Raw genomic sequence first — 27,456 nt, 5'->3', positions numbered from 1 at the left:
GTTTGAAAAATTTTAGTCACACAACTGCACACATTTATATACACACCAAATATAAAAACCTTACCTTTAGTATTTCAAACATGTAATATCTGATGTCATAATCTGTCAGCGTTTGGTAAAGTTGCTGTGGACATAAAACAAATTTCACCATAATGTTTGGTAAAAACTGCAGCACTATATTCCTTAAATCTGTACTTATGTTGGGATATGTCCTAAATGTTATACGCTGACAACAAAAATGACACAATTACATACAATCACAGCAAAATCATGGGCTACTAGGTCAGTGCTTTTTCAACCTTGTGTTGATAAATTTTTGAAAGGTGTATCACTTTGATGGCTCTACTGGGGGTACCAGATACAATACCCCGTCACAGACAAATCCGGTAAATCGCATCATTAATGTGCCAAGGTATTTGAAGCAAATCACCAGATTATGCTATAAATCGGTTGCTATGTAAACATGTGTATATTAACACTTCCCCAGCTAAAACAAACTTGCTATAACGCTCAACCTTAAAGCAGTGGTTACCAACCAGGGGGGAATTCCCCACTACAGGGGATTTTTGTAATTTGTAGGGGGGGTTTTTGTGTCACAATATTAATCTCTTACTGGTGGCCTGTGCTATGTGTCATTGCTACATTTGCTGCATTTGCCATATATGAGGTGAGAAAAAGAAAGTTCTCGTATAATCGATTTAAGGCAACAATGCAGATAGTGGATGTACGAAGAAATTTCGAGAAAGATAAATGTTAATGTAAATGATATTTTAGCAAACTACATTTGTAGGGGGGAATTAGATTTGAATGTCAAATAAAAGGATGCGCAGGACAAAAAAGGTTGAAAACCACTGCCCTAAAGACTGGGTACAAATTATGGGTTTTTGTCTGTATTTTTTTTCTTCTTTTTTTCTTTTTTCTTTTTTCTGTCTAACGCTGGCTTGTGAGACGTGTTTGGTCAAGAAAGAGTTCTTTAAATTTATTCAAACTTACAGAGATGTTAGTTAATAATCCAAATTTGATCCTCCTGAAGTTTGACCCCGATTGACCCAGCGGTTCACCAACAGGCCCCCAAATCATATTTTTTTAAAAATGGCTGTACTGACTAAAGTACAGCATCTTGGAGTTTCATGCTTTGTTGTTTGGTGCAATGTAAGGTTTTTTAAAGAACTTTGTATCTTTTTTCAGGTTCACCCATTTTTCACCCTTTAAACCCCGAAATAATCGGTTTTAGTTTTAAGGCAGAAATACATGCCCTATGGTGCAGAAATATTTTTAAAAAATTAAAAATTGTTTAAGCAGGGTATTCGTTTGGTATTTAAAAATTTGCCAGTTACCTTTTCAAACCATAATATGTGTACGCTATCAGTCAGATATAAGTCCCAGGGGAGGAATCCACTGGTTTACGATTAAGGCGGCAGAGCAGGAGTGCTCAGCTTGACGCCAGGACAGACGTTTTACGAGACAGTCGTTTGGTTGATTAGAAATCAGCTGTTTTTTTGTGCAGCAATGCTGTGTCGTTTTATTGAGTTATCACGCTCATTTTCAGTTTTGGCGAAGGTTTTACACCTAAGACGTAATTCAAACTCGACAAACGTACTTCGGTTTTGTTTATGTCAGGCAAAACGTCGTTGATCAACATAAATATGAAAAAAATATACTTAACTTTTTCGAACGCTGCAACAAATGATCTTTAAATTCAGCTTGGCCGTCGCAAAACCACGGGTCACTAAAGGTCAACTTGTAGGCATTACAACACAGTTAAGAATTTTTCGTCATAACGTATCTTCTTTATTTTTGACAAATCAATTCAAGAATCAGTACTTAAGTCTTGTATAAATTAGGCCGAACGGTATTGTTGAACACTAAGGACTGCATGCTGTTAAAAACAGTGTCAAAAGGTCATTAAACGGTCGTTTTTGCAAAACAAAGTTAAGCGAAAAACAAGTTGTTATGTATACCTTTGTAGCAAATGACTTTTTTTATATAGTGTCTAATACAACAGGCTTTTTAGGAAAATTTGTGTTTAAAAACTGAACTTGAACGACAATATCAAGGTCAAAGCAAGAGATTAAATTGAAAGTATTTTCCCAGTTCTTTTTTCACCGATTTTTTGTAATTATATGACAATAATGATGCTAAAAGAATACAGAAAAGAACTTTTAAAGTTAAGTTAATGCTTTCTGAAAAATTTGTCCTCAAGAATCTAAAAATAACCGCAACTAAGTTTACCGTAAATCCGCATAAACACGCGTGTGGGGACCCATTCGTTTTTGCTTGCAAAAACAATCATATATGTAAATAAAATTGTGTATAGTATAGTAGATTGGTAAATATCGTATAGAATATATCAAATGGAGTATATCAGAAAGCCACTTTTCTAGTTTTTATCCCTTTTGTAAGAGAGCATAAAAAGTACTTTTGTCTGGGTATGGTGCAATCACTCATGCGTGGTGAAAAAGAGTAGCAACGCACACACACTTTTTAATGAGCAAACAACTCGCCAACTTGATTTGAGCCTTCTCTTGCAGTCAGGTTTTCTCTAAAGATATATTATTACGATACGTTGTAGCCTTCTATTGAGGCAAGAGAAGTTGCATAGGAAAAGTAGGAAGACCATAGATAACAGGAAAGAAAAAAGAGGAAAGAACAGTGGGGAAAACCCTTGCCAATGTAATTAACTTTTTGGTAAATCGCATTGAGTCTGCTTTTTTACTGGATTTTCCAACCATCTATTAAGACATAGATGCAAAATGTGCTAAGCCACCATGCACATACACTATAACCTATTTTGAAACAATAATATATTTCCTATACTTATTATATATTGGGTCCCATATTAGCCATGGTCTATTACAGGGGTGGCCAAACTGCGGCTCTCGAGCCGCATGCAGCTTTTTAAGCCTTTGATTGCGGCTCTTTAAAGTGAAACATGCACTTCCCCATCTTGCCAAGTTGTTTAACCTGATTTTGAAACTAGAAGGGTGGCTTAGCACATATTGCCCTTGCATATACACTATCACCTATTTCAAAACATTAAAATATTGCCTATGCTTATTTTATATTGGGTCCCATTTTGCCTGCCGGCTTTTTTAACCTCAGTTGTTTCTGCAAGCATGCAAAAACCACACCAATGAAAGAAAAAGAAAAACTACCAAACACGGTAGACATTAAATGAGATGGGTGCATTTGTTTTGCTGCAATTAAATCATCAATGTTTGTTTTGGTTTAGGATAGCGCAACTCTCATGTCGTGTACAACATACAGTCGGTTTCGGTATTTCGCTAAAACCTAAAGTTTAAAAACTTTCTAATATTTTTAACAGTACAGATATAATGTTGAAAACATTCGTTAACTAGAGACTAATATAAAGAAAGCATTACATCCGAGAAAGTTTTATCATTGAATCATATTCAATGCCGTACATTGGGTACCCTCTGAAAATAAAGCAGGGGTGTGCAACAGGCGGTCCGCCAAACTATTTAGTGTGGCCCTCACCAACACACTCATTTAGAGAAAAATGCAATTGTTCTGAGAATTCAGCAAAATTTTTCACTAGTTTTTGGTGAATCTCCAAAGCAACTATACTATACATAACTAGTATTAGCTTTTTAGGGGGCTAGAGGGGTAAATATTGGGGGCTACAGGGTTAAACGCAACAATTGACACATATAAATGACAATTCTACAAGTTAACCAAAATTTATTTAATTTTAACACCGTTAAAAAAACTCACCCATTTTAGGGTGTTGGTGGGGTAACTGATGGGGTTCAACACCCAAAAGTATAAAATATGATACCACAATGACCCAATAAACAGTCACGTGAAATTTTATCCAAATCGGACAATGTTTAAAATTTAGACCGCTAGAGGTGTTATTAGCAACATTTGTTAACCCTTCTGACGTCATAAGGCTGTTAATACCCCTCTAACTGGCATGTGCAAAAACGTCCTCAAGTAATGTACCAACACAAGTACCATATGTTCTGTTGCCTTTATTATACTATTGCACCAGAGAAATCTTTTGTTTGTGGTGCGCAGCAACTTACAAAAACATTTTACATTTGGGGGGCTAGCGGGGTAAATATTGGGGTTATCAAGTCAAACGAAGCAGATGGCACATCTACATAACTATATCTACCATATGTGAAAGTTTCATCCAAATCCACCAAAGATTTCATGCCAAAAGTGCATGGACAAACTTCAAGGAAAAAAGAAAGAAAAAAAACAGAAAAAAACATAGTGAAATCAACATGTGTTCCCTTCTGAGAAGGAGACCCATAATTAACCTATTTATAAAACAATGCATTCTATCACGTATTAATAATAGACTGACTGTTTGTAATAACCAATGTACATTCCGAAAACGGAAAGAATATTGTTGCACAGAAGCGTGCTAGCTTGTGCATTGTAGTCAAATATATTGTCAGATTGAAGCTGTAAGTCAGGGCTGACATTAAAAGCATTTACATACAATTGCATTGCGCCTTATACTAGCATTAACTGCAAAGTTTAGCCAAAAAATGTCGTTGAGAAATAATTGCAAAAAAAGACAGGAAAATATAACTTGTAAAACAGGATGTGAGGAGCAGTTTGCATTCATTGATAATTGAGGTAAACCTGTGTGTCTTATTTGTCCAGCTTCGCTCAATCATTACAAAACTAGCAACTTAAAACGACATTACAAATCTAAACACAAAAACTTTCCCATCATATCAGCCTAAGTTTAAGCAGTGGAGACTTACAGTATCACTTCATTGTGAGTGAATCAATTCGTTTTTGATTTTTTGTGTTGCAGCTCTTTAAAACTAAGTTTTGTGATATGTTAGGGTTGCCATATTTTATGAAACACAATCCCTGACAAAATTTATCTCGGTTGCGTGAACCCAGTTTTTCTCAAACATTAAGTCTGAGTGTGTATTTCAGAAAAACGAAAGTTGATTGCAGGATTTTAGCTAGTTATGCAAAATTGCGCATAACAATGATCCAAATCTGACATCACAGACAGGACAAAAACATTACAATTGTGCACGAACAATTGCATTTTTGTTAGTTGTCATGCAATAAAGCCTATTGTTTAACAATGGAGACGGTCGATTCTCACTTGAACTTTGATTTCAACTTATCCAGTTGCACAAACTGACGCCAAATAAGGATATAGAATTACTTCCACCTTTTCGAGGTCCCCGCAAAATGCCCTAAGGACCGTGGACCCCAGTCTGAGAACCGCTGCGTTGACGATTTTTGCGATCCAAACACTTCATTCCGGAATAAATTAGAATATTGGGAAGTCACACGGACAGCGACACGAGAAAACGTTACATACGATACTCTGATCCTTGTCAATTAACTTTCTGAATTAACTCTAAGAAAAATGCCTCTGTAAAAATGTTCTGATGTCTCACGCATTCGACTTTTAGTTGTGAGTTAGTTCCCTGCATAATAGGTACACAGTTAAATGAAAGTTCCCACGTTCTCATATAGCTTCGAATGCTGTGTTTTCTTGAGACGCGGATTTTTATTTGTGTATTTAACGCATATTGTTAAATATCTAGTAACAAACAGGTATTGTTACGCGCGCACACACATCAAACAGTAACAGGTACGTTAACCTGCGCGCCGCCAGTTTACCTCTTATCGTTTCATGGTATAGACGCGGTTGTAGCTATCTACTAGAAACTTTCTCCGCTGGTACATTAATTTTATAATATATACAAATAATTTTTCCTGAATTCCGGACTTTTAGGTACATTTTGACATTTCTCCCTGACGCAGATTTAAACACTAAATTCCCTGACATGTCAGGGAAAATCCGGACGAATGGCAACCCTATGATATGTGGCTCGAGCATGATGCAGGTCTGGCCACCCCTGGTCTTTTATAACCTTAGTTGTTTCTGCAGGCAGAAACTCTTGGGTCCCCACACATGCAAAAAAAACTACACAGGTGGCTTTCTGATATACTTCCATTTTATATATTCTATTTCCTTTTTACCAATTTACCATACACATCATTGGATCTACACATATGATTGCTTTTGAAAAAAAAAAAAAATGGGTCCCCACACATGTGTTTGTGCGGATTTACGGTAAACAAATGTTGCAGTTATTTTTAGTTTCTTAAGAAGAAATTATTAGAAAGCATTAACCCGACTTTAAAAAAGCTTTGTCCATATTCTTTTTGCATCATTACTGTCACATAATTACAAAAACAGTAAAAAAGAACAGAAAAATACTTTCAATTTAATATCTTGCTTTGAGCTTGATATTGTCGTCCAAGGTCAGTTTTTAAACACATTTTTTTAGAAAGCCGTAACAGTTGAGTTACAGACACTATAAATTGAAAAGCCATGTATGCATTGAACTGTAGTAACCTCTCACCGTGCAGACGCCGAACAACCGTTTAATGACCTTTTGACACACTTTTCAATAGCATGCAGTCCTTAGTGTTCAACAATACAGTTTCGCTTAATTTATACATGACTTAAGTATTGATTTTTGAATTAATTTGTCAAAAATATGTTATGACGAAAAATTGCCCTTAACTGTGTTTGTAATACCTTTAAGTGACCTATGGTCATGCCGCGGCCAAGCTGACAACAAGAATTTAAAGACCATTTATCGAAGCTTTTGAAAAGTTCATGTTTATTTTTTCATCTTTATGTTGATCAACAACGTTTTGCTTGAGATATAAGAAACCAAAGCAAGTTTATCGAGTTTAAATCACGTCGTAGGTATGAAAAGTTTGCCAAAACTGAAAATGCGCGTGATAACTTAATAAAACTACATGTCATTGCTGTGCAACAGCAGATTTCTAATCACAGAAATGTCTGTTTTGTAAAATGTCTGTCCTGACGCCAAGCTGAGCACTCCCGCTCTTTCTTGACCAAACACGTTTAACAAACCAGCATTAGACAGAAACGAATATTTTGTGGTTTAAAGGGTGAAAATCCTTTTAAAAGGTACAAAATTCTTTAAAAAAGCTTACATTGCATCAACCAACTAGAAAGGTGGCTTTCTGATATACTTCCATTTTATATATTCTATACGATATTTACCAATTTACTATACACACCATTTGATCTACATATATGATTGTTTTTGCAAGCAAAAACAGATGGGTCCCCACATGTGCGTTTGTGCAGATTTAACGTCCTGGTTATTTTTAGATTCTTAAGAAAAAACTTAACCAACTTTAGCAATAACCCAACTTTAAAAGTTTTGTCCGTATTCTTTTTGCATCATTATTGTCATATAATTACAAAAAAAAACAGTACATAAGAATGGGAAAAAAACTTTTAACTTAATCTCATGCTTTGACCTTGATATTGTCGTTCAAGGTCAGTTTTTAACACAATTTTCCACAACTTAAAATGTGCTTGATACTCAATAAAACGACATAGCATAGCTGCGCAAAAACAGCTGATTTCTAATCACCGAAACGTCTGTCTCGTAAAATGCCTGTCCGGACGTCAAGCAGAGAAATCCCGCTGCATTCACCCGCCTTAATCGTAAACAAGTGAATTACTCCCTTGAGAGTTGAGACTTCTATCTGACTGAACGTGTACACATATTATGGGCTGTAAAAGTAACTATTTGGCCGATTAAGGCAAAATTTGAAGTACTGAACGAATAACCTACTGCAAACAATTGTTTAACATTTCAGCACATTAGGGCTTGTATTTTTGGCCTAAAACTTATTATTTGGGGGTTTAAGGGGTAAGATGGTTGAATCCAATAAAAAGTTACAGAATTCTTTAGAATACCTTACATTGCACCAACCAACAAACCATGAAACTCTCAGATTATGTACTTTAGTCAGTACAGCCGTTTTTAATTTTTTTTTTGGGGGGGGGGCTGTGGGTGAACCACTGGGTCGTTTGGGGTCAAACTTCAGGAGGATCAAATTTGGAACAATAACTAACATCTGTGCAAATTTGAATAAATGAAAAGCACTCTTTCTTGACCAAACGCATTTAACAAACCAGCGTTAGACAGAAATGAATATTTGGGGGTTTAAGGGGTGAAAATGGATGAATCGAAAAAAAAGATACAAAATTCTCTGAAATATCTTATATTGCACCAAACAACACAGCATATCACTCAGAGATGATGTACTTTAGTCAGTACAGCCGTTTTTAAAAAAATACGTTTTGGGGGCCTGCGGGTGAACCGCTGGGTCATTTAGGGTCAAACTTCAGGAGGATCAAATTTGGATTAATAACTAACATTTGTGTAAATTTCATTAAATTTGGAGCACTCTTTCTTGACCAAACGCGTTTAACAAACCAGCGTTAGACAGAAAAAAGAATCAAACAAAAACAATATGTGTCCCCTTCATAGAAGGGGACCCATAATAAAGCATATAAATCCTAGATGATATACTTTAGTCAGCACAGCCATTTTCAAAATTTTACGTTTTGGGGTCCTGTGGGTGAACCGCTGGGTCATTTGGGGTCAAACTAAAGGAGGATCAAATTTGGATTAACTAGAAGGGTGGCTTTCTGATATACTTCCATTTTATATATTCTATACGATATTTATCAATTTACTATACACATCATTTGATCTACACATATGATTGTTTTTGTAAACAAAAACTAATGGGTCCCCATGCGCGTGTTTGTGCAGATTTACGGTAAACAAATGTTGCGGTAATTTTTAGATTCTTAAGGACGAATTTTTAAAAAGCATTAACCCAACAATAAAAAAAATTTGTTTGTATTCTTTTTGCACTATTATTGTCATAGAATTACAAAAACATTAAAAAAGAACGAAACAAATACTTTAATTTAATCTCTTGCTTTGACCCAGATATTGTCGTCCAAGGTCGGGTTTTAAACACATTTTTTTCTAGAAAGCTGTAACAGTTGTGTTACAGACACTTTAAATTAAAAAGCAATTTGCTACAAGTGTACACATAACAAATTGTTTTTCATTTAACTTTGTTTCGCAAAACCATTGACCTGTAGTAACCTCTCAGGGTGCACACGCCAAACGACTGTTTGACCTATTGACACCGTTTTCGATAGCACGCCGTCCTTACTGTTCAACAACACTGTTTAACCTAATATATACATATACATGCCTTGATTATTGATTCCTAAATTGATTGCAAAAAAACGCTACATTATGACGAAAGAAAGTTCCGAACTGTGTTAGTAATACCTACTAGTTGACCTTAAGTAACCCGTGGTCATGCGGCGGCCGACCTGACAACGAGCATTTAGAAAAACACTTATCTTGCAAAAATGTCAAGTTTATTTTTTCATCTTTATTTTGATTAACAAGTTTTACTTGACATATACGAAACCGAAGCACGCTTATTAGGTTTAAATCATGTCATAGGTGTGAAACCTTTGCCAAAACTGAAAATGTGAGTGATAACTTAATAAAACGAAATAGCATTGCTGTGCAAAACAGCTGATTTCTGATCACCGAAACGACGTCTCGTAAAACGTCTGTCCGACGTCAAGCTGAGCCCTCCTGCTATCGTAAACCATTGAGCTACTCTCTTGGGACTTCTGCCTACAGTGCCTTTCTTGACCAAACGAGCGTTAGACACATTTACGTTTCGGGGGCCTGTGGGTGAACCGCTGGGTCATTCGGGGTCAAACTTCAGGTGGACCAAGTTTGGATTAATATCTAACATATGTCCAAATTTGAATAAATTTAAAGCACTCTTTCTTTACCAAACGAGCGTTACAACCAGCGTTAAAAATTTTACGTTTCAGGGACCTGTGGGTGAACCGCTGGGTAATTTGGGGTCAAACTTCAGGTGGACCAAGTTTGGATTAATATCTAACATATGCCCAAATTTCAATAAATTTAAAGCACTCTTTCTTTACCAAACGAGCGTTACAAACGAGCGTTAAAAATTTTACGTTTTGGGAGCCTGTGGGTGAACCGCTGGGTAATTTGGGGTCAAACTTCAGGTGGACCAAGTTTGGATTAATATCTAACATATGTCCAAATTTGAATAAATTTAAAGCACTCTTTCTTGACCAAACGAGCGTTACAAACCAGTGTTAGACAGAAAAAAGAAACAAGAAAAAAAAATACGGACAAAAACAATATGTGTCCCCTTCAGGGAAGGGGACCCATAATAACTAACATCTGTCCAAATTTGAATTTGAAGCACTCTTTCTCGACCAAATTGGTATAATAAACCAGCGTTAGACAGAAAAGAGAAAAAAAATACAGACAAAAATAATGTGCCCCTTTCAGGGAAGGGGACCCATAATAATGCATTTCAAGAGATAACCCTCAGAAAGTTTGGTGTTGTAAGGTAAAATACAGTGATCGGTAATGAGCAAATAAATAAAGTATATAAGTCTGATTCATTTCAGGCATTGGTTGAAGTATGTCCATTTTCAGGCCAGTTGGTAACCGATGGGGTTCCAAACATAAAACTACACCCAAACATAAAACCACAATGAACCAATCAAGAGTCCTGTGAAATTTTGTCCCAATCAGCCAAAGTTTAAAATTTTGACCACTAGAGGTGTTTCAGGAACAACTGTTAATATTTCTGATGTCATGAAGCTGTTAATGTACCCCTAACTGTCATGTGTTAAAACATCCACCAAGCAATCCACAAACACAAGTAACATATGTAAAGTTGCCTTTTACACCATAGAATTGCACAGTTATTGCTCAGGAAGGATAAATGTTGTTAGGTCTTCATCAGTTGCTGACCAATACAGGTCAGACAACACACAACAAAGGGTGTAGTTTGTGGCAGTAGTTGATGCCCAGGCTGGTTGTAAGTTCTGCCACTCCTTGAAAATTAGCAATTTTTTATTAAAACTCACATGATCGATTGCATTACACCCAAGACAGTTTGTAGGTGTGACATACTTTATGTGCAGCCACTGTAGTGGCGTAAGCACTGGCCAAGCTATGCAACAGTGATTTACTTTATTCTGGACTATTTTAAAGAGAGAGAGAGAGAGAGAGAGAGAGAGAAGCATCCCTGTTGCCTTGTATGAGCTTCATAGCAACCTTTTTATAGCTGGTGAATTAGCAACTTTGTCAACAGTGTGTACTGTTCATACACAATCAGTATAATCAGGAAATCCTGATAGTTGGGACAAAATACTTAAATAAGATCCCAATTACCTGATTTTTGTCTGTACAGCAAAATTAATCATTGTATTTTTGATGCACACAAAGTAAATCTGTTTTTATAACTAGAAAGGTGGCTTTCCAATATACTTCCATTTTATACATTCTATATGCTATTTACCAAATTTCTATATACATCATTTGATCTACACCAGTTCTCTTCAACCTTTTTAGTGGCACGGAACCCCCATGGTGTTTTGTCAAACTTTGTGGAACTCCCCATAAAACAACTTTAATGAATGTAAGAAGTAGGCTACATAAAAGAAAAAGACTTGAATTTTTTAAACACACCCCAAGCACATAACAAAAGTTTACATCAGTTGAACGATTCTTTGAAATACATTGCCATGTTACTTGGATCAGTTGTTTCTACATTTATCTCGCATTTTGGAGTGGATCATGGCTGTGTTTATTACGGCACAATTGATTAATGGTGTACTCAAGGTTAACAATATTGTACAGGCATGCATTGCTGTTCGCAACAGTGATATTTATGAATCATTCATGTTTAACACTTTCAGTGCGGTTGATGTAAATCTACGTCAAAAGACGTTTTGCGCAGAGTGCGGCTTGACTTTAATTAACGTCAAAAATTTTCGATCAAAAAAGCGGCTGCCCGTTAATGTATATCAAGACCAAACAGCCCATGCCATAAATGCGTGATCGGCGCGTGTCTTGGGCAACGCTTGGCAGGCATTACACTCGATTATGTGAATTGAATCTTATTTCATAACAATGTAACAAAGCCGACTTTTCTAACAAATGCTTGAGGTAGTTATATTGTATAATCGTTGGCAAAACTTTAAAGTAATTATTGTGCATAAGTTTTTGTAGTAAATTATAGTGCATATGATTTTATTGTGCATAAGTTGTAACATTACTTTCATTGTAATTCGCTATTGATGCTGTTGAAGCCTTGCAGCAGACAAGACAATGCAATTGTGTGCAATAATCAAAACAACTAACAAAAGCCCGCACTGAACGTATGTTTGGGTGATTGTTGGTCGCACTGAAAGTGTTAAATTGCTACACCAAACCACTGCGAACCCCAGTGCAATCCCTAAAGTTCACGGAACTCCTGCAAGGGTTGTACCCTAGGGTTCCGCAGAACCCCTGTTGAAGAGCCCTGATCTAAACATATGATTGTTTTTGCAAGCAAAAACGAATGGGTCCCCAGATCTGCGTTCGTAATTAGTCGACAAATTAGACCAATTTTTGGAGGCAGCTAGGTAACAGGTGGGACTCCAGGTTTAAGAGGTTGGAACTGGGCGCAAAATGCAACAGTACATACCCCAGAAAGGTATATTCTAAACCTGTTAAAATTAAATCTTATTCTGACATTTTTAAAAGTTTTGCAAATTTTAGCCCACCAGTAGGTATTTGGTAGGTTGCAATGCAACAACTAAAAAAACACAATGATGCTTTCTACGAACTGTTTTTGCAAGATGTTGAAAGCATAGAAATCGAGTGGAAGTCAACGCTCTACTTCCTTGCAGAAACTTAATTAGAACCGGGTTTAACATGTACGAAAACAAACAGACAGCAGCAAACTTCTCATTAAATTGAATTTTTCATACTTTTTTGAATTGCATTTTGTCGTGAGAAAGCCCACCGGTACACAAAATTTGTTTTAAAAAGTTTACCGGCCTGCAAACTTAAAACGTTGATAACCAATGCTTTAGGCAGTACAGCAGTTTAAAAAAATAAAACGTTTTGGGGGCCTGTGGGTGAACCACTGGGTCATTTGGGGTCAAACTTTAGGAGTAAATTTGAAGCACTCTTTCTTGACCAAACAAGTTTAACAAACCAGTGTTAGACAGAAACAAATATTTTGGGGTTAAAGGCGTGAAAATGGGTGAATCCTATTAAAAGTTACGAAATTCTTTAGAAAACCTTACATTGCACCAATCAACAAAGCATAAAACTCTTAGCTCATGTAGTTTAGTCAGTACAGCCAGTACAAGCACTCTTTCTTACTCTTTCCTTCAGGGAAGGGGACCCATAATTACATGTTAAAATTCCAAACTTTTCAGATATTATTCAAAATTTGACTAGTTTAAGGTATCACTTGACCAATGGTTAAACAGCCAATCTAATGAAATACCATAATCAATGACAAAACTTACATATGGGGTCGTCAACCTTTTGCATGGCCTCAATCAAAACCAAGATAAGCCACAGCAGGCCATACAATACCGGACACAAATATTGTCATAAATGTTTTTTTGTTGTAAGTATTCCTGTGGTAAAACATTACCTTGAAATCAATGTTGTTGACATGTTCAAAGACAAGAGCAGGTGTCCGGGACTGCAACAAAAACGAATCAATATGTTAGTTCAGCAACAGGTAACAGTGGTAACCCAGAAATTTGAATTTAACACTATATATTTTAACATGCAATAATGTTGCGAGGGGTATAAGTGTTGCCAAATTGCCTAAACCAGGGGTGTCCAACACGTGGCACGCATGCCAAAAGTGGCACACAGAGCATTTGAAAATGGCATGCGAGCTTTTGCACATTCATATGGTAAACATTAGGATTTGTTACGCAATTAAATTTGCTTCTATTGATTCCTCTTGGCCTTTAGTCTAACTTTGGTAAAGATGATCATTAGTAAAGTTATACAACCCACTGATTAAATTGCATTTTTAAAAGCAATTCACGTTTCAAACATAGCTGACCGTGTATTGTTGACGCCTAAACTTAGGTCATCTTGGATCAAATTTAGGCTGTTGCAGTGCTTTTCAAACGGACATTAAACACGGCTTAGGAAACCAAACCTACATAACAGCATCTAAAAGCGGCTCGAAGCACCTTGTATTATTGTTTGATGTTGGCCCAATGAATTGATTTAACCAAGAAATTTACAATTATTTTATTTCAGAAAGTTGCTGTGCCACATAATATTAAAACGTGAGTGTACGTGCCATGTTTATGTTGCAATAAAATGCCCGTTTGTTTCGAAACAATTGTAATTGTTGCGTTTCAATCGATGTCAATTCAATTAATTACGTGACTACAAACGCATTTGTGGTTAGTTGGAAATACGTTTTAAAACCAACGTAACTTCAACAAAGATGCGATTTCGATGTTACACAAAGTACTCTACGCCAGCAAACTATTCGTATCTTGTGTCGCATAAACAGAATAAAAGGTTTCTGGAGTATCATGAACAAGTTTACTCGCATTTGACGACATATTTTTTTCTAACCATTTAATATGGTTCTACATATTGGCCAAATATGCGGATTGAGCCCGTACCGTTAAGACGTTTTAGACATGGTTTGGAAAAAGTACCAAACGTTAGCACGCGAGTGTATTTTAAAACAAAAATTGGCACGGCGGTGTAATCGAGTTGGACATCCCTGGCCTAAACCCTCATGCGTGTTTGTAAAATGTATGTGCAAAGTTAAGACAACATCATTCGTCTTTTGGATGTTTTGTTCATTCCAAGTTTTATATGTTTTTACGTAGAAAAAGATATATAGCACTCCATAAGCCAAAAGTTTTATTGTTAAAAAGTTAAATAGTTGTGAAATCAAAAAGTATAGAATGCTTTCATCACACAAAATGCTACAATACTATAGCTATCTACAATTCAAATGAGAATTTCTTTGTTATGAACAAAAATTTTAAAACAGGAAATTTGCGTAAAACTATTTTTTGCAATATTGCTTTTTTGGGTGTTGTCCAGATGTTGTATTTTAAATATTCGTGAGGTCTATACACATATAGCTATGGTGCAAACACTGTAACCTATTTTAAGCAGATATAATATTTTGAATATATTATTTAACATTGGGCCAATATTTGGCAACATTATGTATAACCGTTATTGTTTCTGCAAGCAAAAATTAAAGGGTCCCCACACAGGCAAAGTTGCAAATTCATATTACTAAATAAACAGGTGAGAGTGATATTGCACAAGTTAATCTTGTGATCCTATCATCTCCCGAAAGCCAAACTGGCAATGATTGTTTAATGACCATTTATCGCAGCGCTCAAAGATATCACTTAATACCGATCAACAATGTTTGTCTGACATATAAGAAACTGAAGCACTATTTATTGAGTTTAAATTACACCTAAGGTATAAAACCTTCGCCCAAACTGAAAATGTGCATGCTAACGCCATAAAAAGTGTAGCATTACTGCGTAACAACAGCCCATTTCTGATCAAGGAAAATACAGTTTGTGCATGAAGCAGAGACCACCCACTTTGCATTAAACCAACACAATTGTAAACTAGTGAATCTCTCTTGGGATGTCTGTGTTATGGTATAGAAATAAGGTTCAGTGAATGTTTAACGCATACTCACTTACTCGGGGCTGTAAAGGTAACCACTTAACAGATCAGGTGAAAAATTTAAACAACAAACAAGAAACCCATCAAAAACAACAATTTAAAATGTCAGCACATTAGGGCTTGTATTTCTGATCTAAAGGACTGGAGAAGCTAAAACCGAATATTTTGGGGTTTAAGGGGTGAATCCAATTAAAAGTTACAAAATTCTTTAGAATACCTTACATTGTACCAATCAACAAAACTAGATACTCCTAAATCAGGTACTTTTCAGTACAGTACAGCTGTTTTAAATATTTTATGTTTTGGGGGCCTGTGAGTGAACTGCTTGATCATTCGGGGTCAAGCTCAGGAGGGGCAAATTTGGATAACTACCAAACATGTGTGTAAATTTGAATAGGTTTGAAGCACTCTATTTTGACCAGATGCTTGAAACAAACCAGCGGCAGACAAAAAAAGAAAAAAATATGGACAAAAACAATAATTTGAAAAGACTTACTTTAGGTTAACAGTAAATATATGGTAGCAATCATGCTACATGCAAATCCTGTTTATTGCCTAATCCTTTGTTCTAATCATGGAAACAATGTATGCACACTAAAAGGTTATTCAGTTTACTATTCCAGTAAACATGCATCGCCAAAAGATCAAAAACAAAAACTACTGAACTAGTGTTTCGTCCACAAGGTTGCATATTTAACAAATTTGTCAGTCAACTGGTGTGATGCTAAACAAAATACGGTTGTTTTTCAAGAATTTGTAGTTTTGCTGACATTTCACCCACCAGAACGGTAGGGCTTCTTCAGGTCAAAACCGGAGGAAAGAGACAAAGTGAATAAAATACATGTCACTTCGGAAGAGCCAACTAAACACTATGACAACAAGCTATTAATTCAATTGCAACAGTTCTAGAGTTTAGTTTAACAATGTCCTGATGTACCAGAAACTTTGGACAAGCTGGTCCAACATACTAATTTCTGTAGGCCCACACTTTGCTTGTCATGGTGCGTTTGAAAACGATCCAAACTGACTGATCAAAAGTGCTAAAATTTGTGACCATGTGTTTATGTTACTGAGAGTTTCAGCTAAGACTTTTTGAGTGACAAAAACATAAAAAAACTTTGGAAATGGTTTACAAACTTCACCAATTTTAAGGAACTGATAAGGCTGCAGGGCAAAACAACGATTGACATGTAAAAATTGCATATTATATAAACTGATAAAATGTCATCCAATTCAGGAACTGTTTACAATTCCATATTGGGGCTACAAAATGGTTTATTCTTAATCTGTCTAAATTTCATCCAGTTCCAACATTTTTCACCCATTTTAAGGGTCAAGGTTAAAACGCACCAATTGACACCTATAAATTGCATATTCAACTGTCCAAATTTTGTCCATGGAATAAATTTACCCATTTTAGGGGAGTAGTGGGGTTCCACACCCAAATTTAAAAAAAAAAATACTTAACCACAATGAACCAAACTACAATCCTATAAAGTTTCACCCTGAATGACCAAAGTTTAAATTTGTGACCACTAGATGTGTTTTGAGCAGCAACTGTTAACGCTTCTGACAGCATAAGTCTGTTAACCTTCCCCCACCCCCTCTCACCATGCAACCAGTGCTTAGCATTAAAAACATACAATTCAATTTGGTAAAAAAGAAAAAAACTTCCAGACACAAACAGATAGTTATATGGCATAAAAATGCACTTCAAGATAAAATCATGCATTACATTTTTTCTAAAATGGAATATACCAGAACACATGAATTCAAAATAACTGGTGTCACCAAGAAGAAATTTTCCATCATCTACACAAAAGATTTTCAAATAGATCTTTAATTAGTAAGTTGTGGTTTTAAGGCAACCAGCTCTACACACTTCTAAGAATTGTTTTAAAATAATACACTGTAGTATATTCAAGTTACTACCATAAACCAAAGTAAGCACAAATGACTATTGAACAAATAAAGATTGGTTTGCTGAGAAGAGAAGAAACAGCATCATTTAGAGGTAGGAGAAAAATTAAATAGACAGGTCAACACTAATGTAATCCATTACTTTTTTATTGAGTCCTACTTAAGATTACAACAAGGCAGCACATATCAATATGTCTCAAAGAACCTCATGTCAGCAAATTTTGTGTAATATATTAAGTTTTTGGAAAAAGGCTTACTGGCACATTAATTCAACATGCCTATGCAAGAAGATTCGTTATATCAAACTTTTTGAAAAAAATATTAAATGAATAATAGCAGGTATGTCAGATGTTATCACATAAATCTGGCAACTGTAACCAGACATGGGGCAATTCAATTCGAATACAGGTGTTGCTGCCGCCATGCTGTATTCGAATGATTTTGACTTTTATTTGATAGTGCATGAATACAATTGTTGTAGATCTTTGTTAACCCAAAAATTCACAAATACATGACTACATTTTTTATAAATACAATTCAATTTGTTGTCCGCCTTACAATTCCCAAAGCGTAATAATTTGCAAATTCGAATACATGACTAGATTTGTTATGAATATGGTTCAAATTGTCGGTTACCTCTACACAACAAGTATTCGAGAATATGTCGCCACATTTTTTTGGCAAAATAGATTTAAATACAATTCGGTTTGGCAGTGAATGTAACCTGATTCGACAAGTTTTTGTTTATGTTACCAAAAAATGACACATGTAACTTTGGTTGTGCCGACACATACACAAAGTAATGATACATGTAACTTTAACGTAAAAACTTCTTGTTGGTGAAAATTAAAAAAAAAGAGATTTAAATTATTCAAGCTAATGTGGTGAAACAAAGTTAGTTGGTTTACAATTTTACATCTTTACCAATAAATTTGCCATTCATTTGCCACCCAAATGTCACTCTTTGTTCAGATACTTTTTTTAGTTTCGGGACGCTTTTATTTCCTTTATTTTTCATAAACATTCATGATAACTATTCATGATGCATGTATTCGACCCCATGTCTGACCGAAACATGACCAACAGCTTCTTTTAGATCTTTTTTAGTTGAGCAAAATACTTCCGGAGGGAAATACTGTGTGCAACCAACTTTTCAATGACATATGATATACTTTTATCAATCATCAGTTGCTCGCACACTTTCAACAACCAATAAAAAACAGGAAAAATTAAACACACAATAAAAATGAATACTTACAACAGGATCTTTAACAATGTCCAAAAGCGTGATTATATTTGGGCCACCACCTCGAAGATTCTGAAGGATTTTAATTTCTCGTTTTATCTTTTTAGTCTTCACAGGCTAAAACAAACAAAAAAGTTTTTCATTCACAATAGCAGGTAAAAACATCTAAAAACTTATACCTTCAAAATTTTTATGACGACTTTTTTGTTTTCTGTGACATTAAATGCTTCAAAAACTTCACTATATTTTCCCCGCCCAAGCTTACGAACCAGTTGATAATCATCTTGGTTTCTGCAAAATTCAACATTGCAGAGATTGGATATACAAAGAAGTAAGTATTTCATGCAATATAGACATAAATTTTGAATTTCTAAAGATAAAAGTTTAGAATAATTCATCATGGTAAGCAAATGACCAAAGAATGGATCAACAAAGGTGTGTATGTGAGCATAGCCATTTCCAGGTTTAAACTAGAATGGTGGTTTGGTAAAACGCAGTGATTGGCACTGGGCTTAAATAACAATACTATGTAGAGTACAAACTATCTATACAAATCGGATTCAACCAGACATTGTTTGAAATATGTCTTATTTACTGTTCCATTTTAAAGAATAGAAGTAAATAGTGGCATAATTGCATAAAACAGAAAAATCGACATCTATGAATAGCAAATTCTACAAGCTTTCTAACTTTTATTTAGTTTGAACAATTTTAAAAAAGACACCCATTTTAGGGACCAGTTGGATAAATTGTGGGGCTACTGCAAAATTTTAGCCAAGCAACCCACAAACACAAGTAACATACGTCTGGTTGCCCTTGTAACACTATTGCGTCACAGAAATCTTTCGTTAGTTGTGCCCAGTAACATACAAATCTGTTTCACACTTTGGGGGATAGTGGGGTAAACGTTGGGGCTACAGGGTTGAACACAACAATCAACACCTATAAATTGCATACTCTACAAGCTATCCAAATTTCAGCCAATTCCGACACTGTTTAATAATTTACATATTTTAGGGGGCTAGCGGGGTAAATACTGGGGTTATCCAGTCAAACACAGCAGAGTACACATCTACATAACTATATCTACCATCGGTGTTTCATGCAAATCCATCAAACATTTAATGGCAAATCCAGTCTGTCAAACTTTGGGAAGAAAAAAACAAGAAACACAAAACAAAAACAAATTGAGTAAAATCAACAAGGGGATCCATAATATACCGAATCCAACAATTTAATCTCTAGGTTTGACCTCGATATAGCTGTACAAGGCCATTTTTGAAACAGTTGAAACAGACATTAAGCCTTTTTACATGGAGCGTTTAAGAGTATTTGGCATACATTTCTCTTGTTTCTGAAAAAGAAAAAAATCAAAGCGTATCACACATCTCTGATTGTCAATACGGCACATGTGGTTTGAGCACGCTTACGGCACGAATACGCTTACAAGAGATTGCTTGTGACCAAGTAGGTCAACTTGAAACCAATGCTAGTTTGTTTACTTGTGCCCAAAATATTGGTAAAATTTGTAGTCAATGCCAAACAACGTTCCATACACTTGCATATTTAATGAGATTTGTACAGTCATATAAAGGAATTTTCTAAAGTGCTACTGTATGGCCTGGAAATGTAATATTATATAGTTTTAGTATCTACAATTACTAATTGACCATGAAATCAGAGTGATCTATACATTTTGAAGCTTTACTTCCAACTATTCCTGGTGGTTCAACAGTTCACAATAAACAAATTCATACATTTGGTACAGTGGTTCTTAACCGGGGTTCGATCGAACCCAAGGGGTCCGGCCAGGGGTTCGACGAAGGTCTTTTTGAAGTATAATAAAAACACTCGTTTTCGTCAAATTTTAGGGTCTATAGTCGCTAAAAATGGCATTTCTGTTTGCCAAATATCAAAACGCTGGAAGGTTACACTAGGCAGGGGTAACTTAAACTCTTTTGCTAAATATTTTTATGTTTAAACTGTTCTAAACGGTTTTCGTGGTACTAAAAAGAGTACAGACGAATCCGGTTAATCGCATACCGGTTTAATTGCATCACAATCAAAAATCCCAAACCGTCGCCCATCGTTTGTTAAGAAAATCGTCCGGTTAATCGCATACCGGTTTATCGCATAAACCGGATATTCGCATCGATTTTCAAAGAAATATGCGATTAACCGGATTGATGATCTCTATGTGAAAGTCGAACAGACGGAGTTTTTCGAATAAAAAACGACGATATGATAGTAAAATCCTCCGGAGGTAATGTACACGAAAAGACGTGGATGCATGTTTGCATTCTACACCAAATAACGCATCTAATTTCAACGTTGAAAATGACACGTCTCGACTATAAAATATTTTGGAAAAGTCATTAGGAGATTAAAACGGCGTTCAGTTTACCGCTGTGCGATAACAAGGAGTCGTTATCTCAAAGCCGTGCACATTGATCTTTTTTATTGGCTTATCTAATCGCCAATAGTGATATAACAGGCGTTTAAAATTTAAATGAAGAGTTCAACGTGTCAAAATTATGAAACTGGTGTTCCGGCAAGGACGCTGATTGTAATTTCTTACTAAGTGCGAACTGCACCAAATTCGAAGTGTTAAACTGTATTGAAATTTAAACAATGTTAAATGTAAAACAAATGTTTAAAAATGTTTTCTGTTATATTGTTCATGACCCGCCAAACACAAAATGTTAGATCGCAAGTAATCACACGATGTTGTTTAGATTCACGTAATTGGTAACGTGCCAACGACTGACATATTTTATGTCTTCTATTCGTGACCTTGCGCAACTTATCAGGAAGAACACCGATTAAAAAAGGCATTTATTCCTCTAGTCTAGTACTTGCTGCTTTAAATTTTTGAAGCAACGATCACACGTTGATCACGTGACAGTCACGCTAGTCCTGCAGCTGCAGTTTTGCTGTGTAAGCTAGAAAGTAGCGCCACAATCTGAGTCTTTAAAGTTTTGCTAAAATCAATTATTCTTTTTGTCAATTGTATAACGGGTTTAATAGAAACTGCTGCAGCTCGCCTTAGCGCCTTTGCGCTGTAGAATGTGCCAAAGTTGTAAGTTTGACCCGGTTTCGGTCGTGTACTTTCGGGTTTGGGCCTGCTTACAGATATGCACCTAGCACTTTGCCGCTTAACGCGTTGGTTTGAACTAGAAAACGAAATAGGTTAGAAACAACAGGCCATTTTATGTGTATATGAAGCGAGATGCCTGGCACATTTATAAGGGAAACTACCCAAAACAAGACTAAAACGTCATAAACCGTCTTCATAGGGAAGTTCCCAAATTTAAATGTTGGGCCCCTTGGCTACGATGCGATGTAACATATCTTTTCAAATAAACCTTACTGCAAGAGAAAGCACAAATCAAGCGAACTGTGGCGCGCGCGCCAACTAAGAGTGTGTGTGTGCGTTTCTACTGTTTCTTCAACACACTTGGGCGATTGCACCATAGCCACGAGACAGTTAGGAAGCATGACGTCATGCATTGCGCTGAGAGTAATAAATCTAGTTTTGACTTGAGAGTACTTTTTTCGATTGTCGGCAACAAAAGAGAGAAAATACTGCCCCGTTGCCATAGTTGAGCGTCACTGCAACTTTGTTTTAGCTGGGGAAGTGAAAATGAGCACTTTCGTTAACGGCGTGTACTGTTTACACAGCAACCGGATTATCGCATAATCCGGTTAATCGCATCAAATACCCGTGGCAAATCGATGATGCGATTAACCGGATTTGTCTGTATTACCAAGCCTCATAACCATGTGCGTTAGACTTTTTGTACGCTTATTGTGTGCAAACAATGCGAACAAGACAGGTACCACAAGCATCACAATATAGATTATGACATCATAAACACTTAAGACTGATCTCCACGCTGTGCAGCTCAATCTGTGCACCAAGCTAGAAATTAATCTGGGCTTTTGGGGCACTATTAGATGGTATATATATGATATAAACCAAGTATTTGAAAACAAAAAGCAGATAAATGGCCGTTGTTGGTGAAATAAGTATTTGCGATGCGGGCATCCAAGCAAAAAGGCTGTGTACCCCTGCACTCGGGTTTTATTTTTTTGACGTAACAAAGAGCACTGTGCGCGTTGTTCGTAAGTAACGAAATTTTGTTGGCAGCAAAAAACTTATTACTTCATCTTTTTCATGTTTGTGTAGAGATGCTAAAAATACAATGCTTCATTTTGGTAAAAACAAAAAATTGCCGGAATTTAAGCAATCCTGAAATTATAAGTTGCTGGTATTATTATGCAGAATTTAACAAAATGACAAACAGAAACTGTTGCCACTACGTTTGAACAAAACTAATTACGACCCACCAACCAAAATGGGTTAAACCTAGGATGTAACTTTGGGGTTCGACCAAAGGCTGAAGAATATCGTAGGGGTTCGGCCGTTATAAAAAGGTTAAGAACCACTGATTTGGTAGGTATAAACTCTACGCAAACGACTGCTGCAAACAAATTGATTTAGATTTTTTGTGAGCATAGACAAACAGTCCAAAAAAACACAAAATTAACAATTATCTGGCCTTTAGTGATGGGACGATACCAGGTTTTGAAGCGAGTACCGATACCGAGTACCACGTGAAAACACCTTCGATGCCATGTTGCACCTTATTGTATATTACTAGCTAATTTATCTGCCATGGCCGGGGTACATGCGCACACATACACACATGCAGAAGCATGTAGAAACTAGAATAGTGGTTTTATGTTGCCAGTTTATATATACTACATCATATTTACCGATGTATCACATATACCATTTACTATATTTATAATGGATATATATTTGGTTCCTACATTTCATTGGGTCCCTATCTTTTTCCTGGCACTTTATAACATAATTGTTTCTGCAAGCATTTAATGGGTCCCCACACATATGCATATGTGATTTGCTAACAGTAAAAATAGGGCACTATATTGTCGTCCAAGGTCAGTTTTTAAACACAAATTTTCCTAGAAAGTCGTAACAGTTGTATTACAGACACTATAAATTAAAAGCCATTTGCTACAAAGGAATGCATAACAAATTGTTTTTCACTTAATTTTGTTTCGCAAAACAAGTACCATTGACCTGTAGTAACCTTTACGGTGCAGATGTCGAACAAGCGTTTAATACGTTTGGGGGCCTGTGGGTGAACTGCTGGGTCATTCGGGTCAAACTTTAGGAGGATCAAATTTTGATTAATAACTAGAATAGTGGTTTTCCTATATATTGCCAGTTTATATATACTACATCATATTTAACGATATATCACATGTACCATTTACTATATTTATAATGGATATATATTTGGCACCTACATTTCAACATTTGGGTCCCTATCTTTTTCCTGGCACTTTATAACATAATTGTTTCTGCAAGCATAATCTAATGGGTCCCCACACATATTCATATGCGATTTGGTAACAGTAAAAATAGGGCACAATCATTGTTAAAGTGGAATAGTGGTTTTCCTATATATTCCATTTTAAAGAAACTGTGCCATATTTACACACCATTAACGTCTATTTTTCACGGTTTCATTTACGTCAGCGATCATTGTCTCGCGGTGTGCGAATGTTGTTAGATAAAGATATGGCGCCTGTTGTTAACCCCCATAAGACGCAAAACTGCATGATACAACAATTGCATACCTAGCGTTTTTAAATGATCTACAAACATATCTTAATTGCAGAGTGCAAAAAAACTGCCTGATAGCATGTCCAGTTAGGTGCGAGGTCGAGATATTCGCTTTTCAGTGGGCAGGTTTGTGCTTTTCGCGCCCAATTGGGCTTTTTTCGACATGAAGTTGCACGTTGCTTTCACGAGGTGGAAAATGGACGAGTCCAATTTTTTTTCCTTAATAGCCCTTTGTTTGCTGAATTATGATTTTTAAACTGCACATAGCGTTTCCTGGCGTCGCTAAGTTTCTACATACCAACAATACGATTGCTTACCTGGGCTTTTTATGTCCAAAACCTGTTCTGAAACAGTTTTATTAACGCTTTCAGTTTGAGAAGTCACGTTACACAGGTGTAACAAATCGTGCTGCGTTGTCGCTCTGCATTTCGAAACAGTAATAAGTTGACCTACATTAACGTTTACAGCGCAATATAACTAACATCGTGCCACTATCGTCAATCACTCCCACTGCGTCAGCTGTGCACTGAGCGAGCACAAATTTGACAGAAGACAGAATGTAAAAACATATTTTGGGCTGTACGAGTAATTACTGAGGCCGATTGCACTCAAATTTTTAACAGCCAACAAGGAGCACATCCACAGCTGTTAATTAAGTCTTATATTTCTGACCTCATTAACATGTGAACAAACAAACAAATATTTGGGGGTAAAGGGGTGAAAATGGATATATACAACTTCAAGTTACAAAATAGTTTAAAATACGGTGCAATGTACTAACAAAAAAAGTATGAAACTGTATTTGAAAAAGTTTGAACCATTCTTTCTTGACCAAAACGTGGGAACAAATCCGCGTTAGACGGAAAAAAAAATATAGACAAAAACAATGTGTCCCCTTCAGGGAAGGGGCCCATAACTAACATCTGTCTAAATTTAAATAAATTTGAAACACTCTTTCAAACGTGTAGAACAAACCAGCATTAGACAGATAGCGAACTCAACTAAATTGTAAAGACCACGATCTACCTGGATGATTTTTATTGCTAAACATAAACCTCAATATGGGCAAATAGTGTGGGCAATAATCGATTAAATTAGGAAATTAAATCATTTGCAACACAAACCTAATTCTAAACTTTAAAAAAGAAAATGGCTCACTGACTTTTGGTGGGTGTTTATAGTGAGCCTACACCCATGACGACTAAATAAAGCTCGTGGGTCCTGGTTAAGAACCACTGCTTTAGGGACTCATAGTAATAGATTTTAGTGAAACTTATAAAATTTTAAATTAAACAACTACAACCTAGCTTAGTCAGAAAAACTGCAGCTGCCAAAAAGATAAGCATTAATGTCACGTAATCAAAATACGATTGTTGCTTCATAAATAGAAAACATCATCAAATTAAAAAGGACAATGATAAACAGGATGTTTTGAGAATAATTATATTCTATTCTGTTTCCAAATGCAGATGATTAAGTCAAGCAAAAGAGAAGTTTGGACCCCAAACCCTTTCAGAAGTATTACACTGGGTTGGGAAAACATTACTCATACTTAAAGTAACATTATTTTAGCTGAATATGCTTAAATAAGTGCATGTTGTGTTAAACTCTATCCCAGTGTGAATGTACTTACCCCCATTCTACAACATGTGATTCATAGTCCCAGTAATCTCTAGGTCTGTGAGTGTTAACATCATGATACACCCTTGCTCGACTTGGAATTGCCATTTTGCACAATCTGCAATGAATTAAAAACAACTAACAATGGGCATGATGTTAATGCCAATTGAGTGTTTTTCAAAGATTGTGGTGTTATAATCCAGCTTAAAACCATGCTACTGGTGTAAGTAAACAGTGTTGTTATAATTATACCATTTTGCCTAATTTATACAAAACTCATGTTTTGTTTCTGTAGTTTATTCATCCAAAAATAAAGAAGTTCTCATAATGTTTTGCCATACCTACAAGTTGACCTACAGTGACCTCGGCGGTCAAACTATGGTGGCATTTATCTAGTTCATTTTTTGATCTTTATGTCAAGCAACAACAATTTGCCTGACATATAACAAAGCCAAATACTGTTTATCAAGTTTAAGGTATAAATCCATTTGCTAAAACTAAAATTGCACATTCTATCCTAATTAGGGTTCCTTCATTAGAAATTGTCTAGAAATCTCAAAAAAAGAGTCTCGACTCTCTAGAAATGAATAAAAATTTCTCACGAAAAATTATGTCACATATCATAAACAAAAAGTAAATGTGACACCTCTTACTATGTGTATTTTTTTGTTTCAACTCTGCCCTAGAGCGCACAAAGATTAGTCACAGTTTAACACACATTCACCTTTATGGGGCTGTAAAGGGAACCATTTGGCCCATTGAGCTAAAATTTTAAATACTTGAGAAACCTACTACAATAAATTGTTTGAAATCTAACTAAAATTACACAATCCTTTAGAATACTTTACAATGCACTCTTTGTGTTAGTTTTGGACAAAAACAACAGACACACTACACAAAACACACACACACAAAAATAACACAAAACACTGTTGCCTAAGTCATCATTTCATTTTATCGACATTGTTGTTGTTAGCTATAAGCTAATAAGCTTTTCTAAATACAAGTTTTTTGGCATAAATTGTGATTAAAACAATTGCTTTACTTACTCTGAAGTCTTTGAACGTTTATGCCTATTAGCAATGATGATTTATTGCATGCCAACAATAAAATCACACAATTAACAATCTAAAAAAGTAAAATGTGGAATATTGACATGTATATTTATAGGAAAAAAACGAAAAATACAATTCTCTGTCACTTTTCAAACATGAAATACCAACACATTTATTAGAATTACTGAATTACTAGTTTTTGCTCCCATAGGTAGTTCACAGACTCAACGACTGAACTCCCTTTACCGAATTTCAATGATCACAATTCACAATCAAAAACTTTCTACTTTGTAGCAGCTGTTTCGTCAGCCTGGCCTAGTTCTTAGTCCTTTTTTCTTATCGTATCAACAACATGATCTTTTCAACAAACACGGCTGTTTTTTGTTTAAACTCCTTCAACCTATACATCGCTTAACCTTTTTAATATCATTAATTTGTTTTTTCCAGTTCGCATCGCCAATTCGGTGGCCTCGGTACTGCATGGTACCTCATGTTACTTATGGTAAAGTTTATCTTTGAACC

General features: G+C 35.7%; 1 protein-coding gene across 2 annotated transcripts in view; it reads right to left on the bottom strand.

The window, feature by feature from the left end:
• LOC145232407 (casein kinase II subunit alpha) overlaps nt 1–27,025 on the bottom strand; it is a 32,606-nt gene extending 5,581 nt beyond the window's left edge. Inside the window, exons 1-7 of one of the 2 annotated variants that reach the window (XM_080097023.1) lie at nt 26,929–27,025; nt 25,893–25,997; nt 18,780–18,891; nt 18,613–18,717; nt 17,193–17,246; nt 13,384–13,434; nt 65–124 (exon numbers count right to left, since the gene is read on the bottom strand). In XM_080097023.1, the coding sequence (XP_079953149.1) occupies nt 65–124; nt 13,384–13,434; nt 17,193–17,246; nt 18,613–18,717; nt 18,780–18,891; nt 25,893–25,987 (477 nt within the window). In that variant the 5' untranslated portion in view covers nt 25,988–25,997; nt 26,929–27,025. The remainder of the gene's footprint in view (nt 1–64; nt 125–13,383; nt 13,435–17,192; nt 17,247–18,612; nt 18,718–18,779; nt 18,892–25,892; nt 25,998–26,928) is intronic. The other variant, XM_080097031.1, reaches the window with a different exon arrangement.
• Nucleotides 27,026–27,456: the final 431 nt, after the last annotated feature.

The sequence above is a fragment of the Phallusia mammillata genome, chromosome 1, assembly GCF_965637545.1.
Source record: "Phallusia mammillata chromosome 1, kaPhaMamm4.hap1.1, whole genome shotgun sequence".
NCBI classification, from domain to species: Eukaryota; Metazoa; Chordata; class Ascidiacea; order Phlebobranchia; family Ascidiidae; genus Phallusia; species Phallusia mammillata.
The sequence above is the reverse complement of the archived record's forward strand: the minus strand, read 5'-3'. Positions and strand labels throughout refer to the sequence as shown.